General features: G+C 46.9%; 1 protein-coding gene across 3 annotated transcripts in view; it reads left to right on the top strand.

Annotated features, from left to right (window-relative positions):
• LOC147035594 (divergent protein kinase domain 1B-like) overlaps positions 1–15169 on the top strand; it is a 45553-nt gene that overhangs the window by 17449 nt on the left and 12935 nt on the right. For 2 of the 3 annotated variants that reach the window (XR_015049016.1, XM_085844850.1), the window contains exons 3-4: positions 5323–5430; positions 7396–7569. Coding sequence is in view for 2 of the 3 variants with exons in the window: in XM_085844850.1 (XP_085700976.1) it covers positions 5323–5430; positions 7396–7569 (282 nt within the window). In the remaining variant the exon portion in view is untranslated. The remainder of the gene's footprint in view (positions 1–5322; positions 5431–7395; positions 7570–15169) is intronic. The other variant, XM_085844861.1, reaches the window with a different exon arrangement.

Genomic DNA, 15169 nt, shown 5'->3' on the forward strand with positions numbered 1-15169 from the left:
GGTGAATTTAAACACCTCTTTTGAAGATAATTAATGGCCTTATTTAATTCTCCTTTATCAAGGCTCATCCTTGGTCACCTCGCTGTCCCTCACTGGGGTCTTAATTCACCATTTTTGTTTTTGGCCTCCTCAACAATGCCTTGACTTGGAACAGGCCGCAATGGTTTCTTCTTGACAAAGTTTTTTTTTTCACTTTCCTCACTCATATTATCGAATGCCTGATCATCATACCTACAGATCGCTGGAGACATCACAATGCTTATAAACACCCGGAGACGCCAGCGTTCGTGGCTTATTTCATTTCTGCGCATTCTATAACCTCTGGAATCTCTTAATCTGAGCCGAATTTCAAAATGTAAACTCTGGAATTGAAGTTTTCAGCAGTTCCGACTGCTAAAAAAAAGTGTTCATTTGTTCAATTTGAACATTGCCTGACATTCCGGGCATCTCCACTTGCATGGTGCTTACATGACCGAACAGCGATCGCGAATTGCTTGCCGAGCCAGATGTTCCTTGTCATCCATTTCGTTGGAGTGCCACTTGCCGAGCTTGGTTGTTTTTTTATTTTTTATCTACATTGTCAAGGCTCGTATGAGAGTGAACACACATCACACAACGGTTGGGGGGGGGGGGCAGGAGACATGAGAGGTGGGAGAGGGAAGGACAAAACAGTGGGGAACATAGACATTAGGAGATCTGTGGGTGGTCGGGAGAGGGAAGCGGCAGGGAACACGGGGTATACAAGATGGACACCACAGGGACTTTCAGGACCTTACACGACAGGGAACTTTTAGGAAGGAAGGCAGGGATTTGAAGGAGGTGGGTTTGGGATGGATTAACGGGGGTAGAAAAGATCGTGGTTTTGGGTGGCAGAAGATAAGAAGTGGTGGTAAACATCTGTTTTGAAGACCTGGAGGGAAGAGTGCGATTGAAGAGATTGTGTGAGTTTATTCCAAAGGCAGGGGAAAGAGGACTGGGAGAGTGAAGGTGAGCAGTGATACATTATTTTGGTAGTTTTACCAGAAGGGGGTTGCTGGCGGACCTTGAGCACTCTGTGCAAAATATTGGGGGGGGGGGGAAATATCGCAGATAGAGCAGGGGAGGCGAGACCGGAGAGGAGATGGTAGAAGGCAGAAAGACCACCGGCCTGCCCGCGGTGAGAGAATGAGAGGCCCAAAGACTCAGCCTCACCGTGGCAGATACCAAAGACCCTAAATGCCTTGATTTCCACAGCAGAAAGCCAAGAAAGGTGAGAGGCAGGAGCACCATCCCATAGGGGAGAGCAGTACTCCATCAGGCTGTGGACGAAAGCTTTGTAAGTGGTCAGGAGCTCAGGTGGGCTGAGGAAGGACTTTGCACGGCGGAGGATTGCCAGTCGGCGACTGGCTTTGGAGGCCAGGTTGGAAATGTGGCTTTCCCAGGAAAGGTCATGGCAGATAGTGAGACCAAGAAGCTTGAATGAAAGGACTTCTTCCAGAGGATTGTTGAGAAAGTAGATGGGGATGGGGGGGGGGTTCCAAACGGTCCTTTCGGAGAGACAAAGTCAGAGTGTTGGATTTGTCCGGATTGAAAGACATGTTCCACCTGTTAGACCAGTTTGTGATTTTATCCATATCTACAGTGAGCGATGAAGCTGCTGTTTGCCGATCTGAGGGATGACCGATGGTATGGCAGAGGGTGGAGTCATCGGCAAAGAGACAAAGAGGATTTTCCAGAGAGTCGGAGAGATCGTTGATGAAAACCAGAAGAAGAACAGGGCCCAGAACGCTGCCTTGAGGAACTCCAGCCTGGACAGGAAGAGGGGATGAAAGAACTCCATTTCAGGCCACACGTTGACTGCGACAGGAGAGGAAGTCTGCGAGCCATGAGTGGAAATGGCCTTGGATACCATAGGAAGAGAGTTTGGTGAGCAGGGCAGGGTGCCAGACCGTGTCAAAAGCACGTGATATGTCTAGGGATATGGTTATGATTTCATGTCTGGCATTGAGGACCTCCATCCATTGTTGAGAGAGCAGAAGCAGCATATCTAGGGTAGTGTGACCTGGTCTGACACCAATTTGATAATTGTAAATCAAGCCATTGGAGAAGAAGTAGGATTTAATGTCTGAAGCAATGATGGATTCCATAACCTTGCTAATGATTGGGAGAAGGCCGATTGGTCTGTAGTTGCAGGGATCTGTTTTTACACCTTTCTTATGCAGGGCAGAAATGTTTGCTGATTTCCCAGCAAATGGCAGATGACCTTGAGCAAATGAGAGGGTGAATAGAACAGAGAGAGGGTGAGCAAGCGCAGAGGAGCAGGTTTTTAGGACACGTGGGTTGATGCTGTCTAGACCAATTGCAGAATCTGAGTCGAGGTTTGACAGCAAGCTCTCCATCTTGTCAGGAGAAAAGGACACAGAGTCAAGGAACAGCTGAGTGCAACTGGGTAAGGTGGGTCCAGAAAGCGATGGGTTTGGGACACAAGATTTAGAAGAAAACAGAGTTTAGGCATTCAGCCTTTTCACTTGCAGTGTTAGCTGTGTGGCCATTTAAGGTAAGGGAGGGGATGGATGGGGAACATTCACCAGAAACAGAGTTATCTAGATACCACCAGAATTTGGAGGATGGAGACAGGTTTGAGAGTTCAGACTTGAGATTCGAAAAATGTTGTTTTCTGGCTCTACTGAGGGTAGACATGCACTTGTTCCAAGCTTTGTTGAAGGAAATGGGATTGCCTTCAGTTGGATTTGCCTTCCATGAGGCAAACGCAAGTTGTTTCAGGACATCTGCCTCTCCACAATCTTCAGTGTACCATGAGCGGGAGGAAGGGTAGGACAACTGAAGACGAGATGGGATAAATCTGTTGTCGTGCAGTCCCTCAGGCGGTGGCTCGCTCGCTGAAAATGTGCAATTTTATTTCGACGTTTCCCCTTTTTGAACGATCTTCATTCAGTGTACGACCCATCACTTTGACATACATAGATACATAAAAAATTAAATGTTTAGTTTTTCGAAGTTTCTTCAACCATTTCGTTGGAGTGCTTACTTGGCGCACTCTTCAAGCGTCGATCTCTACAGGCTTCCTGATGATACCGCAGCGTGGTTCTTTGTTGGTTCATCTCCGGAGTTAGGAAGGCAAAATAAGTTGGAAGATTACAATGAGTAAAAAATGCTTTCAGTTTTTACAAAGAAATGAATCGCCACATCACAAGAGGATAGCCGAGAGGTACCAACGCTCGCTCAAAGCTTGGGTTCAAATCCCGACCCAACTACAAACTGGTGTTTCACATTCTGGTGTTATTCTGGTGATTGCAGGGTGATTCACCAGTCTGTGTGCTGTTTCTCGGATGGACGTTAAACTGGACATCACATCTGCTGGAATCCTCCCTCTCCCCCTCCTTACTCTCCCCTTCCCTCACTCTCCCCTCACTCTTCTCCCTCTCCTAACCCTATCTCTCTGTCTCCCTTCACCTTCCCTTCCCCCCCACACTTTTTCTCTCCCCTTCCTCTCTCATCTACATCGCTCTCTCTCCCACCCTTCCCCTCCCCCTCATCCTCCACCCCTCCCTCTATGTTAAGGGGAATTGTTAAGTACTGACAGTTTCGTTTTTGATTTAAAACGGCTTTCCAAGAGTGTAGCATGTACAAATCATATTCGGAGTGAGCCGAACGGAGGGGTGCAAAGATCATTGCATGCACGAGCATGCATGCATGCATACAGGCAGGCAGGCAGGCCTTTGCCAGGTAGATAGCGTGGGTTTTAAATCCTCCCGCCCGGTTTTATATAGAACCCGACGGTTAAAAAGAAAATGTTGCTGTTTGGGCACGTTTTATTGACCTTCCCTTCCCCATCATGCTGCCTCCCCTTCCCCTCCCCTCACACTGCCTTTGATTCCCCAACCAAGCGTACCCAAACCAAACGTCTAGAACCTCCTCCCCACTTACCCCTCTTCTTTCCCCCATCTGCCTTGCTCCCACCCCGGTCCCAGACTGTATAGTGATGTTTGGTGAGGCATTGGTCTCCCCACCCCCCTTTCCTCACTCTTCCCCCCTTCATCACCTCTCCGAGCTCCGCCACCCCTCCTTGCTCCCCCCTCCATGCTCCCTCCTCTCCCTCCCCTCCCTCCTTCCTTTCTCCCCATCCCCTCCCTCCTTTCTCATATCAGAGGTTTGAGCCAGTGAGACAAGCTGCCCAGAGGTCAGAGCACTAATTTTCTGGCCACTCTCATCAGATTGTGTTGTACCTGGAGCGAACACACTTAAATCGGACACAACTAGAAATACTGGCATTCATGTTTTTTTTGTTTTTTTTTTGTGTTGTTACGTGAAGCAAAAAGCAGGGTGAAGCAATTGGTTCACTTCTGTCTGTCCACCTGTCTGTCTACAAATGTCAGTTTACAATCGAGGAACAACTTAATTTAAATTGAATGTTATACTTTGAACACGAAACGGAACACGAACCTGGAGTTTAGCAGTACTTTGGTTCTGAATTTCTCCCGATCACATGTGTGCAGAGTATTGATTTTTTTTTGTTTTTTTTTACTCTGCCCGTCTGGTAGTCAAACGAAATTGAAAATCATTCCAAACAGGAAACTTACTGTTCTTTAGGATGCCATAAAGGACACAAACAACAGGCATGAATAACTCATGTAACATGTTAAATAAGGTGGTGTAAAAGACAATGCATCTGCAGCAGTTAACTTTTGGAATTTTTTTCTTATGACATTTAAAATATTTATTTTATTTCAATTGAATTATATACATGAACGCTGTAGAACACAAATCGCCTTCTTGGCACTTTCAAAACCCTTCCATTGAGTAGTACTTGGACATGTTAAATAAGGTGGTGTATAAGACCATGCCTGGTGTTGGCTTAATGGTTATGGTGGTGGGCTTGGGATCGCAGGACCCTGAGTTCAAATCTCCCTGGGCTTTTGGATTAATACCAGGTGTGGTTGACTCTGCCTGTCATCCTTCTGAGGTCGACAAAATGAGTGCCTGCTTGCTGGTATCCTGTGTCGGAGTGGCGACCCGTCCAGGATTGTGTCCAATAGCCAAGAGACGGTTTAGGCAGCACCAATGCTCTGCACAGAGTATGGTCCCAATGGATGGATGGATGGATAAGACACCATCAATGGCACTAAATTTCCGGAACTTATTTTATGCGACCTTTAAAATCATTATTTTATTTCAATTGAATCATATACCTGAACACTGCATGGGGTAAGGTGTTCTATGAACTCTCAAGTGGATGTCTGCATTTAATTGTTGTCATCAGTTGCAACCCATGTTGTGGAGGTTATATTGTGTGTATAAAATATCCTTACCCTCTCCCCAAAGTGTGACCAGTATCACAAGGGCGTGATTGCAGGCTCTGCATGTCGATCTCTTTGTGATGACCACAGCTTGCAGTTCCGTCACTGCCTCTCCACTCATCCTTCTCGCCAGGCAAGCCTGTCCAGAGAACTTTGTTTTTTCCAAACCCCTTCTTATTTAAGCAGTTAAGGGTTGCTCTTCTTTTTTTATACAGCACATGGCTGTGTGTAACATCAGTAATATCACAAATTGATATGGAAGATCACATCACGATGTGATGGTGGATTGCCACCTTGAAGACCTGGTGAGAAACGTGGTATTGGTTAAACAAAGGGAGATTATTCCACGAGTGGTAAAAAGGGGAAACAAAGCAATTAAGTTCGACAGAGCAGGCTGTGCTGCTGATGCAATGCCCCCTGTAGGTAAGAGCAAGAATTTGGGATTTAGCCAAAGTGCCAGTGATAGCTCGCCAACTCTTTGGGACAGACACCGTGACATCCTTAACATCCACAAAATGATGCGAGCGCAAGGGACATCCAGTTTAATGCCCATCTGAAGGATGATGCACACAATGATGCCTCACCCTGAATGTGAAACACCAGGATGACAGTTTATAGCTAATGTCAAGAATGCACGAGTAGGGCACACTGTACAGAGAGCTAAACAGACACTGGAAGAATCTCTTACATACCTGGATTTATATGATTAGAGCACAACCTTGTTTATACACAACCTCAATGTCCATTAACTTATGTTGAAAGAGGATAGACTGCTATATGTATATATACTGAAACTGAAACTATATATATATATATATATATATATATATATATATATATATATATATATATATATATATATATGTACAAGCTTGGTATGCTTACACATTGTAAGCAATAACGATCCAGGCTTCTCCATTGTCTCGGGTTGCTCACCTGCATTTGATTAGGTCATCTCTAAAGAGATGACCTAATAAAACCAGTCTCGATGTCCGTACGTACGAACGTCCCCATTTTTTTCTTCCGATTTTCTTGATATTTGCTTTGTGGGAAGATGTCGATGAGGGATGCACGACGGTATGACCTTTGACCCGATTGAAGGTCAAGGTCAACGTCAAGGTTACTCCAAAGTTGCGAAATCATCCATTTTCAAAAATCTATCTCCTCCGCCGTTTATGATCTGATCTTCGAAATTCCTTTGGATTCTGATAATATGGAACAATATCTAAATTTGGACAGGCCGGTTTTTTGAAATTCGTCCTGGTTATCGAGTCACGTGTCTTCAAATTTGGAAAAATCGTCGATGTGATACGGTCAAAAAAATTTTTTGTCCGATCTTGACGAAACTTGGTATGTTGGTAGGGGTCGATGAGTGATGCACGATGGTATGACTTTAGACACGATTGAAGGACATTCCAAAGTAAATCAGCTAATTTCAACATCATCTCCGCCATTTATTATCCGATCTCGGCGGAATTTCCAACGGATTATGATAGTAGGGTACAATATCTGAATCTGGTCGGGTCGTATTTTTCGAATTTGTCCTCGTTTTCGAGTCGCATGACTTCATAGTTGGCAAATTGTCACGTGGCCGATCTGTGCAGTACCGAAGAAAACACTGCCTTGAAATTCAAGATTTTTACTCCCGGGCTTTCGTCTGTACGTTGAACCAAAAGACAAGACGACGCCGAAGCCATTCTAAGCCGATCAGAGTTCCACATCTACAGAGCTTCAGAGATGACTGTTACCCCCAACCGGGGGTAATTTTTTTCATTTACGGACGCTTTAAGACGGTTCTGTGATTTTTTTTCCTCGTGGATAGGCTTCGATGTCCATCGGCATGCAAAATTTCAGCTTTTGAAATCACCCGGAAGGTACCGATATTTAATATCAGGCAGTCAGAGAATCAGTGGTGAGAAAGAGCTTTATATATTGGATGTATATTTCGTATTTTGAGGGTGTAAGGATTTCATTTGCAGATGTAATATGTAGATAATTCATTTGGGATTTAGCCAAAGTCACGAAGATTCTTCCATCTTCATGACTTCTTTTTTGAGAATCGTCTTTATCTCTCAATTTCCCCCCACCTTCACCTCAGGTGTACACAGGTGTATGGGGTAAAGCTCCAGTTGTGATCCGATGTGGCCTATCCCAGGCACCGGCTGAAAAAGGACGAGAGCTGGGTTTGAACCACAAAACTGCACCTTACAGAAATCCCAGCAAAGGCACCTCCATTGACGAGTTTCGCACGATGCTTCTAGACTTTCTCAAGGTACAATGTTCAAAAGCACGTCACAATGAATGGATTGTGACGTTCTCAGTAAACGGTGAATAATTTTACCAGTTGAAACACATTCATTTTTTTCAGAAAGATTGATTGCACCATTGTCTACTAATTCAAACAACTAGCCCACACTTGCAAACATTCTGTTTTCAACTCTAACTTGAGCACTGGCAATCAAAAAACCAAAACATTTCCGTTCACTTTTGATTAAACTGTTATGCTAAAGTTGATAAATGTAAATCGAAGCAGGAAAACTCACTTGTGCCTCAACTTTCTCTTTAATGCTTCATCTCCGTCCCTGTCTATTATGTAATGTGAACCGTGGTGTCTGTACTTGCATATGTATGTATATATATATATATATATATATATATATATATATATATATATATATATATATATATATATATATATATATATATATATATATATATATATATATATGCCTGGTGTTGGCATAATGGTTAGGGTAGTGGGCTTGGGATCCTAAGGTCCTGAGTTAAAATCCCGCTCAGCTGTTGAATTAACACCAGGTGGGGTTGACTCTGCCTGTCATCCTTCCGAGGTCGGCAAAATGAGTGCCAGCATGCTGGTATACTGTGTCGGAGTGGCGACCCGTCCAGGATTGTTCCCAATAGCCAGGAGACTGCTTTGGCGGCACCAACGCTCTGCACAGAGTATGGTCCTTATGGATGTATATATATATATATATATATATATATATATATATATATATATATATATATATATATATATATATATATATATATATATATATATTGTTGTGGTTACCAGATTCGCAAACCACCATTCAGGTCCCTTAGGTGAGGTATCTCGGTAAGTGCATGTGTAGTTAGGCCCAAACCCGTTGTCTAGTGGGAATACATGTCATTTATACGTGCTGCGACTCTTCAGGATAGCCGTTTTTCTTTTACTATCTTTATTTTGGACCAATCGCCACCATCACAACCACAACAACAACCACCAACCACAACGCCGCTTCACCACAACCGCCATGACCTTTACCGTCACAACTCGCCACCATCGCATCACCGTCATCTCGCGCCACTCATGGGCACCGATGCTGGACTCGTGTAGGGCGCACGTTGAACAGCGTGTACAAAATCACGGATTTTGTGCTTCAAAAACGGATCCAAAACGACACACGCCCACTTTTTGCCGTCCAATCGGTGAGCGAGGGGCGAATTGGCCCCGCCCCCAGGGCGATCGATATATGCAAATTTGTGGATCAAAAAGCCTTCACGCCCACTTTTTCTCGGGCCAATGGGGAGCGAGTTGAAAGGTCAAAGGGAGGGGGTCAAAGGCGAAGTTACGGGGGGATAAAAGGACGGTGTTCGTCAGTCAAAGGAGTAGTAAAGGTCGGAACGAGGCGAAGGAGTCGGAATAGAGAGTCAAGACTTCGCGGGCGGTGGAGCTGCTCGTCGTGTGCGTTGAAGTCGGAACGGAGGGGACGAGCTGTGGAGAGGCGGCGAGGGCGGACGAGGGGGTGCTCGCGTCGTGCAGGGAGCTGCACCCCTGGGAGGCCGGCAGCGCGACCTGGCCGAGGTGGAGACGCTCGTCGCATATAATAAAGATCCTCTATACCCCGAGCATCAGCAACCCCCCTCCTGTTTCCCCCCGCGCTGAGATAGTGCGACCAAGGGGGCCCCGTTCCCACCCCCTGCCAGGCACTGTCCACGAGGCCCGCGGGTTGCGGGGCCATCGCCGCTCCGCGTCTCATCACCAGACGGGTAGGCCCGACCAGGTCTCGGCCCCAGGCCTACCTCATTCTTGAGGGTATTTCTTTTCCTTGGTTTTGGGTATGTGTTGTCGGCGCCGTCTGTGAAGTAGAATTGTATAAGTGTTGCCGTGTGCTCGGTAGTCGGTATTAGCTCTGCACTGTTTTCACTTTTATGTTTGCTTTTTGTGTAAATGGAATTGTGTTTTCTTTTTTGTGTGCATTTGGTGGAATTGTATTTGTGTGCTTCCCGTGTGCCGAGAATAAACGTGCTTTATTGTTGAACTGTTCTCCCGCTTCGCTTCGTCTTTTCCTCCATTGAACCCCCATCTTGCTTCACGTAAAGGGTTGGTAGTGGGCTGAATACGCCCGATAATTAATCGAACCGTCGAGGTCGACGATAACACCGCTCGGTTATTCTGATAGTACGGAACGGGTCGCTTAAGTGGCCCGTGTCCGAAGTCGACCTGCGGCGAGGTGCGATCGCCCGGTCTACCCTCCGCGTGGGTACTTAGGTAGTTCGAATTTGGCGAGCAACCCTATCCCACGCGGGGGCTGATTGGCTCGATCGCGGTGTGACCGAAAGGTCCACCCGTGACTGGTTCCCGGCGTTAGTCCGAGAGGGTCACGACTGGATTGTCCGTCCGGTGGGCGACGTGCCGCGATTCGAGTTACGTGGCCGTCGCACGCCGGCGGGCGCGAAGACCGCAACAATATATATATATATATATACCTGGTGTTGGCGCAGTGGTTAGGGCAGCGGCTTGGGATCCAAAAGGTCCTGAGTTCAAGCCCCGTTGGGCCACTGAATTAATAAGGAGAGTTGACTCAGCCTGTCATCCTTCCGAGGTTGGCGAAATGAGTACCAGTGTACTGGGCCGGTGTATACCCCGGTTAAAATAGGTGTACCATATCCCTGTGTCGTAAGAGGTGACCAGGGTTGCGTCAGGAAGGGCATCCGGCATAAAAACATGTGCCAAATCACTATGCGGATCATACGCATGATCCGCTGTGGCGACCCCCGAAAGGGAGCAGCCGAAAGAAGAAGAAGAAGATATATATGTGTATTGTTGCAGATTCGCGCCCGCCGGCGTGCGAACGGCCACGTAACTCGAATCGCGGCACGTCGCCCACCGGACGGACAATCCCGTCGTGACCCTCTCGGACTAACGCCGGGAACTAGTCACAGGTGGGCCTTTCGGCCTCACCACGATCGTGCCAATCGGCCCCCCGCGTGGGATAGGGTTGCTCGCCAAATTCGACCTACCTAAGTACCCACACGGAGGGTAGACCGGGCGATCGCACCTCGCCGCAGGTCGACTTCGGACACGGGCCACTTTAAGCGACCCGTTCCGTACTATCGGGATAACCGAGCGGTGTTATCGTCAACCTGGACGGTTCGATTAATTATCGGGCGTTTTAGCCCACGACCAACCCTTTACGTGAAGTAAGATGGAGATTCAATTAGAGAAAAGACGAAGCGAAACGGGAGAAACAGTTCAACATAGAGCACATTTATTTCGCGATGGCACACGGATAGCACACATATACAATTATACACCAAAAGCAAATGTAAAAGAAGAAGAAACACACAATAATGCACAAAAAGCAAATGTAAAAGCAAAACACAATGCAGATCTACCACCGACTACCGAGCACACGGCAACACTTATACAGTTTTACTTCACAGACGGCGCCGACAACACATATACTCAAAGCAAAAGAAAAAGGGACCACCCTCCACTATGAGGGGGCAGACGGGCCTGGGGGCCGAGACCGCGTCGAGCTTACCCGTCTGGTGATGAGCCGCAAAATGGCGGTGGTGCCCCGACTCCGCGGGCCTCGCGGACAGTGTCTGGAATGGGGTGGGAACGGGGCCCCCTTCTCGCACTATCTCAGCGTGGGGGGGGGGGAAACAGGAGGGGGTTGTTGATGCTCGGGGGGATGAGGATATCTCGCTGGTTCGGGTCCCGCGACGAGCGTCTCCACCGCGACCTCGGTCGCGTTATCGGCCTCCCCTCTCCGCAGCTCCCCGACTCTGAAACGAGCGCCCCCTCGACTGCCTTCGCCGCCGCCACCTCTCCAACTCTCCACAGCCCCGTCCAACTGCTTTCTCCGACTCTTCTCTTCACTGACTTCCCAACTCAACTCCCCTGCCGGCGAGCGAACGCGGCCCTTTATAGCCCCCGGGGCCTCGCTCCTTCACCTTCGACCCTTTACCTCTGGCTGGCTCCCCATTGGACAGAGGAAAAGTGGGCGTGAATGCTTTTCGATCCATGAATCTGCATATAGCGATATTACTCCGATGCACCTGGAGGCGGGGCCAAATCGCCCCACGCTCGCTGATAGGACGGAACAGAAGTGGGCGTGAGTCGTTTTTGATCCGATTTCTTCGGAAAGGCTGGTGTTTCTGCACCCGCTGCTCGGTGCGTGCCCTGCACGAGTCCAGCATCGGTGCCCACAAGCGGCGCGGGAATGACGGTGATGCGATGGTTGCGAGGGTGAGTTGTGACGGTAAAGGTCGTGGCTGTTGTTGTGAAGCGGCGTTGCGGTTGGTGGTTGTTGTGTGATGGCTGATGAGACGTGGTTGGTGGTGGTTGTGATGGTAGTAATGGCGGCTGGTCCAAAATAAAGATAGTAAAAGAAAAACGGCTATCTAGAGGGGTCGCAGCCCGCATGGATGACATTTATTCCCTCTAAACAACGGGTTTGGGCCTAACTACACATATACTTACAGAGATATCTCACCTAAGGGACCTGAATGGTGGTTTGCGAATTTCGTCAACCACAACAGTATATATATATATATATATATATATATATATATATATATATATATATATATATATATATATATATATATATATATATATATATATATATATATATATATATATATATACATATATATATATATATGTAGATATATATATATATTTATATATATATATATATATATTTATATATATGTGTGTATATATATGTATATATGTGTGTATATATATATGTATATATATATGTATATATATGTATATATATGTATATATATGTATATATATATATATATATACATATATATATATATATATATATATATATATATATATATATATATATATGAGCCTGGTGTTGGCGCAGTGGTTAGGGCAGCGGCTTGGGATCCAAAAGGTCCTGAGTTCAAGCCCCGTTGGGCCACTGAATTAATACACCAGGGGGTTGACTCAGCCTGTCATCCTTCCGAGGTCGGCGAAATGAGTACCAGTATACTGGGCCGGTGTATACCCCGGTTAAAATAGGTGTACCATATCCCTGTGTCGTAAGAGGCGACCAGGGTTGCGTCAGGAAGGGCATCCGGCGTAAAACATGTGCCAAATCACTATGCGGATCATACAGATGATCCGCTGTGGCGACCCCTTACGGGAAGCAGCCGAAAGAAGAAGAAGAAGAAGAGATATATATTGTTGTGCGCCTGGGATCGGTGGCGAGAACGACCACAAGGTGGGGAAAACTTGTGTCGTCTCCCACCAAACTCCCCGGAATTGAAGGCCGTCGCTCGGATAACTCCGCAAGCCGGCAGGTCGTTTAACCGACCGTGGTCGCCAATATTTCAACCGCGTGGCGTAAGGTTATTTTGTCTCGAATCTAGATCCAATGTACCTGAGTAATCCCACGGTCTCGGCTACCGGGGATCCACGCCCTCGGAACGCCTGAACGAACCGGATTCACTCTACCGGCAGCGGTAAAATTACACCTACCGACGACCACTCTGCCACCCACCTTTCCGGCTTGGATGCAGTCGAGCGGGCCTGCCCAGGATGTCCCGGCTACAATTGTCCGATTAATTACCGGGGATAAAACCCAGCCTAAACTCAGATCCGAACCATGCTGGACCAATTCAAGAAGGGACGGAAACGGACTGGGAACATTTCTGTGATGATTTATTTACAGCAAATGAAGACACAAAGCAAGACTTAATGCGAATATGCAAGCAAGGAATATTTATAATGATCCAAAAACACTGATTCAGTTCTACTTAATGACGGGCCCACAAGCAGACACACACAAATGAAAAGAAACCCAGAGTTCTTTATTGGACCCTTGCAGCCGAGGAGAGAGACAAGCTGGGGCTTCGAGTTTGGATGCGTACCAGGCCATCGGAGAAAGGGGGTACTCCGTGCTGCGGCACCTGACAATGGTCGCTGGTTTGGTCCCCAGCCGCACGTGTGGGACTCGAGGTTCATGGCGGAGCTCGGGTAGTGAATGGCCGGGGTCCACGTCACTCTTTCCTTCCTTGTAGAGGGCCAGCAGAGACACGTTCGCCGCCTCAACGACCTTCTGCTCAACCCTCGTGATAGCCCTTGTAACAACCACTGTTACCACCCCTTCGTAACAGCCTTCGTAACCCCTTCGTAACAGCAAAAAACCCTTTCGTGACAGCAAAAACCCACCAAAACTCCGCTCTCAGAGAGTGCTCGGGGATGTATCGACCTCCCTCAACGGGGAGGGGCCCTTGGTGAAACACACCTCGCTGTCCGCCTTTGATTGGACAAGGTCCTTCGGCCCACCCTTCCGGGGTGGGGCCTCGGCTCCTGTCGGGAAACCCCAGCCACTCTTCCATGCGGGTTCATACTTGACGAGTAACAGTATAAATGCTGCAACGGCCCTTGCCGGGAAACCCCAGCCACTCTTCCACGCGGGTTCATACTTGACGAGTAACAGTATCAACGTTGCAAAAAGTCGTCGTGAAAGAGTTACAACATCTGTGGGAGCCGAGAAACCGGAACCGTGAGATCTTGCCTTGGCACGGCAGGGTGCGAGAAGGCAGCTGGTTGTTGATGGATCTTGATGGGCCGAGGGGTCATGCAGATGGGATGGTTGTTAGATGGCTTGTTAGATGTAATAACCTAACTTAAAGGAATCTCAACGCACGCCTTTGATTCTCCCACTAGACAAAAGGAAGGGGATCTGACTACACACATACTTACGACATAACTGACTTTTGGGACATCTGTATGTTGAATGCATATGGTTTCCAGATCCGTAACAATATATATTTAAAATATATATGTATATATGTTGTTGTTCATCTTTCGGCTGCTCCCGTTAGGGGTCGCCACAGCGGATCATCCGTTATGATCCGCATACTGATTTGGCACAGGTTTTACGCCGGATGCCCTTCCTGACGCAACCCTGGTCGCCTCTTACGACACAGGGATCAGGATTTGGGTTTCGCCATGATTCCGGGCTGCTCTACACCCTGCCCAGTGCAGAGCCTCCGTCCTCAAGCGATCCTCCAACCCAAGCCTCCGAGTCGCCGGATTACAGGCGCACGCCACTACGCCCGGTATATATGTATATATATATATGTATATATATATATATATATATATATATATATATATATATATATATATATATATATATGTATATATATATATATATATATATATATATATATATATATATATATATATATATATATATGTATATATATATATATATATATATGTATATGTATGTATTTTAAAGATGAAGAAGGTGCTTCCAATCAAAAGTAAAAACTCGATCAACTCCGCTGATTTGAGCAAAAAGGCGAGAACAAACCGGGTCTCAGGGCAACGTTTCGCCGGCTTCATCAGGCACAACAGACCCCGGCCTCAGCAAGTGTCCGGTTTTTATTTCTATACGACCGCTCATTTCCGGTCACGTGCTGGTCAATATCATAAAGCAACCCAAGAAGACCTACACAAGCTTTATGCAACTTTTTTGGCTGGAGGAGTGTGGGAGAGGTCAATTGTTTATAATATAATGCTAGCCACATGGGTTTTGTTGATTAGGTGAGAGCTGATT

The sequence above is a fragment of the Eptatretus burgeri genome, chromosome 1, assembly GCF_056783735.1.
Source record: "Eptatretus burgeri isolate ZD-2024b chromosome 1, Ebu_testis_v1, whole genome shotgun sequence".
Classification (NCBI taxonomy): Eukaryota; Metazoa; Chordata; class Myxini; order Myxiniformes; family Myxinidae; genus Eptatretus; species Eptatretus burgeri.